The sequence below is a fragment of the Electrona antarctica genome (genome assembly GCF_951216825.1).
Source record: "Electrona antarctica genome assembly, chromosome: 24".
Lineage (NCBI taxonomy): Eukaryota > Metazoa > Chordata > Actinopteri > Myctophiformes > Myctophidae > Electrona > Electrona antarctica.
In genome coordinates this window covers 19,465,282-19,467,781 of record NC_136803.1, presented here as the reverse complement: position 1 = coordinate 19,467,781, position 2,500 = coordinate 19,465,282, and the positions used below count along the sequence as shown (strand labels likewise).

The 2,500-nt window shown below is 47.6% G+C and overlaps 1 protein-coding gene across 3 annotated transcripts in view; it reads left to right on the top strand.

Moving 5' to 3' along the window:
- LOC306917381 (sorting nexin-9-like) overlaps window positions 1-2,500 on the top strand; it is a 33,700-nt gene that overhangs the window by 13,842 nt on the left and 17,358 nt on the right. For 2 of the 3 annotated variants that reach the window (XM_079495594.1, XM_079495593.1), the window contains exons 6-7: window positions 628-793; window positions 901-988. In XM_079495594.1, the coding sequence (XP_079351720.1) occupies window positions 628-793; window positions 901-988 (254 nt within the window). The remainder of the gene's footprint in view (window positions 1-627; window positions 794-900; window positions 989-2,500) is intronic. The other variant, XM_079495595.1, reaches the window with a different exon arrangement.

The window sequence follows — 2,500 nt, the reverse complement described above, 5'->3', positions numbered from 1 at the left end:
GCCCCCAACCGTGTTACAATTTAGCTGTAATATGCCAATTAATTCCTCCCCCCACACACATTTCTGTGTTGTATCCTACTGACTCCCCTGCCAGTGAGGAGCCCCCACCGGGAGGACGTACTGTTGTATCCTACTGACTCCCCTGGAAAAAACAGTTTGATTTGCGGCCCCTAATTAAAGCGTTCGTGATCGCTGTTAACACCCCAAACGCCCGGGGGTATTTAGGACCATTAAATCAGAGCGCCCAGCGATTTGCAACAACGGAGCACATTTCAAGGTGCACCAGGCGCCATCTTGGATGTAGCTGAAGTAGCTAGATGTAGCCAAAACACCCCCGAGGCGGTCGACAACAACGGGAGGTGTGATTAATAAAATAAAACGCGACAAGCGACGGGACCGTGATGGGCCGTCAAAAACATAATCTTTGATTAGAATTGGACAGATTGATTTAGCCTGTGGAGCGATGCGCTCTGTTATGATATCAATAAAATATCAAAATGGGTATTAATCTCCTTCCTGAGTGTCAAGCGTTACTATTTGATAGGACGGAGACCTCTGTTTATTCAGGGTGTTAACAAAACTAGACGCACGCACACACATACTCACACTCCGCCTCTGTCTACCCAGCAGCAGTAGCAGTAGGAGGGGCTGAGGATGATGATGACGGCGAATGGGATGAAGATTGGGACGACCAGTCGTCGGGAGGTTACCATGGCGACACGCCCGGCAACGACGAGGAGGGCGGGGCTGCTGGAGCACGCAACACGCACACTATGAAGATGGCTCTCAATAAGTAACGTGACCTGTCTGTCTGTCTGTCTGTCTGTCTGTTTGACTGTCTTGTCTTGAAGTGTTTTGAAAGCTTCCCCAGAAAACACAGTTTGCTTTTGTTTCACGTAGGTTTCACTTCTCCAAGACTGCGTCCAACCCAGAGACATACCTGTTGGCTAAACTTCCACCCAAAGGAAAAGACCGCATTCCTGTTTATGTGAGTCAAACAACAACAACAACACAAGGTTGTATACACAGCTACACACTGTTGAAGACAACATCATACACACTGCTTAACACATTGTTTAAGTGAAGTGGGCCCAGTGTAGCTGTATCCTTAGTTTTTTGCTGAGTTCCAATACCCAAAATCTCAGCCACTCGCTCACTGACACTCGGGTCACTATACAGCATGGTGGTGTGACGGTGCAATTGGTGACCTGCCGAAATAATATGTGACAATCGTGTTACAGACGATCACATAATGTCAGTTGTCCAAACGTAAATCATTGTGGTTTGTTTATTAGAGTTCAACCTATTGGTATTAAGTTATGCGAAGATGGTCACCAATGCCATCAAAAGCCCTTGGTCGCAGTTTATCATTCTGCTCTGCAATTTATATCTGGTGAACCTTACAGAACTCATCACTGCATCCTACATGACAGAGTGGGTTGGCCCTCCTTGGCCGACAGGCGAAATAAACACTGTTTATTTTTAAAGCAACTCTACCGTTGTATATTAAAGCTCTGCTGGATTGGAATCCTGTAACATATAAGACACGCTCCAGTCACTGGCTCACACTAAAGGTTCCAAATGTAAACACAGAGGTGGGGAAAACAGCCTTTTGTTTTAGTGCCCCAACCACATGGAATGACCTACTAAATTAAAGATCTGTTCTCCCATAACATACGGTCAATTTAAAGCTTTGATTGCAGACTTACCCACAAGTGACTGCAGCTGTTTTTAATCATGCGTGCTACATCACGTGATGAGGAAATGTTGCTGTTCTGTTCTGTTTGTGTTTATTGCTCTGAAAATGTTATATTTTGTTGTATCTCGACGACACGTACTGCAAATGAGGGCGACCTCAATGTCTTCCGAGAATAAATTAAGGTTTGAATGAATGAAAATGACGGCCGGTCCAGCAATTTCACCGTAACACCGCCATGCTGGAGTGACCGAGTGGCCGGGATTTTGAGGTATTGGAACTTGGCTTATTATGTTCTCTCAGCTAGGTGAAGTGGGCCCAGAGTGGCTCTATCCTCAGTCTCCTCTGTTCTCTCAGCTAGGTGAAGTGGGCCCAGTGTGGCTCTATCCTCAGTCTCCTCTGTCCTCTCAGCTAGGTGAAGTGGGCCCAGTGTGGCTCTATCCTCAGTCTCCTCTGTTCTCTCAGCTAGGTGAAGTGGGCCCAGTGTGGCTCTATCCTCAGTCTCCTCTGTTCTCTCAGCTAGGTGAAGTGGGCCCAGTGTGGCTCTATCCTCAGTCTCCTCTGTTATCTCAGCTAGGTGAAGTGGGCCCAGTGTGGCTCTATCCTCAGTCTCCTGTGTTCTCTCAGCTAGGTGAAGTGGGCCCAGTGTGGCTCTATCCTCATTCTCCTCTGTTCTCTCAGCTAGGTGAAGTGGGCCCAGTGTGGCTCTATCCTCAGTCTCCTCTGTTCTCTCAGCTAGGTGAAGTGGGCCCAGTGTGGCTCTATCCTCAGTCTCCTCTGTTCTCTCAGCTAGGTGAAGTGGGC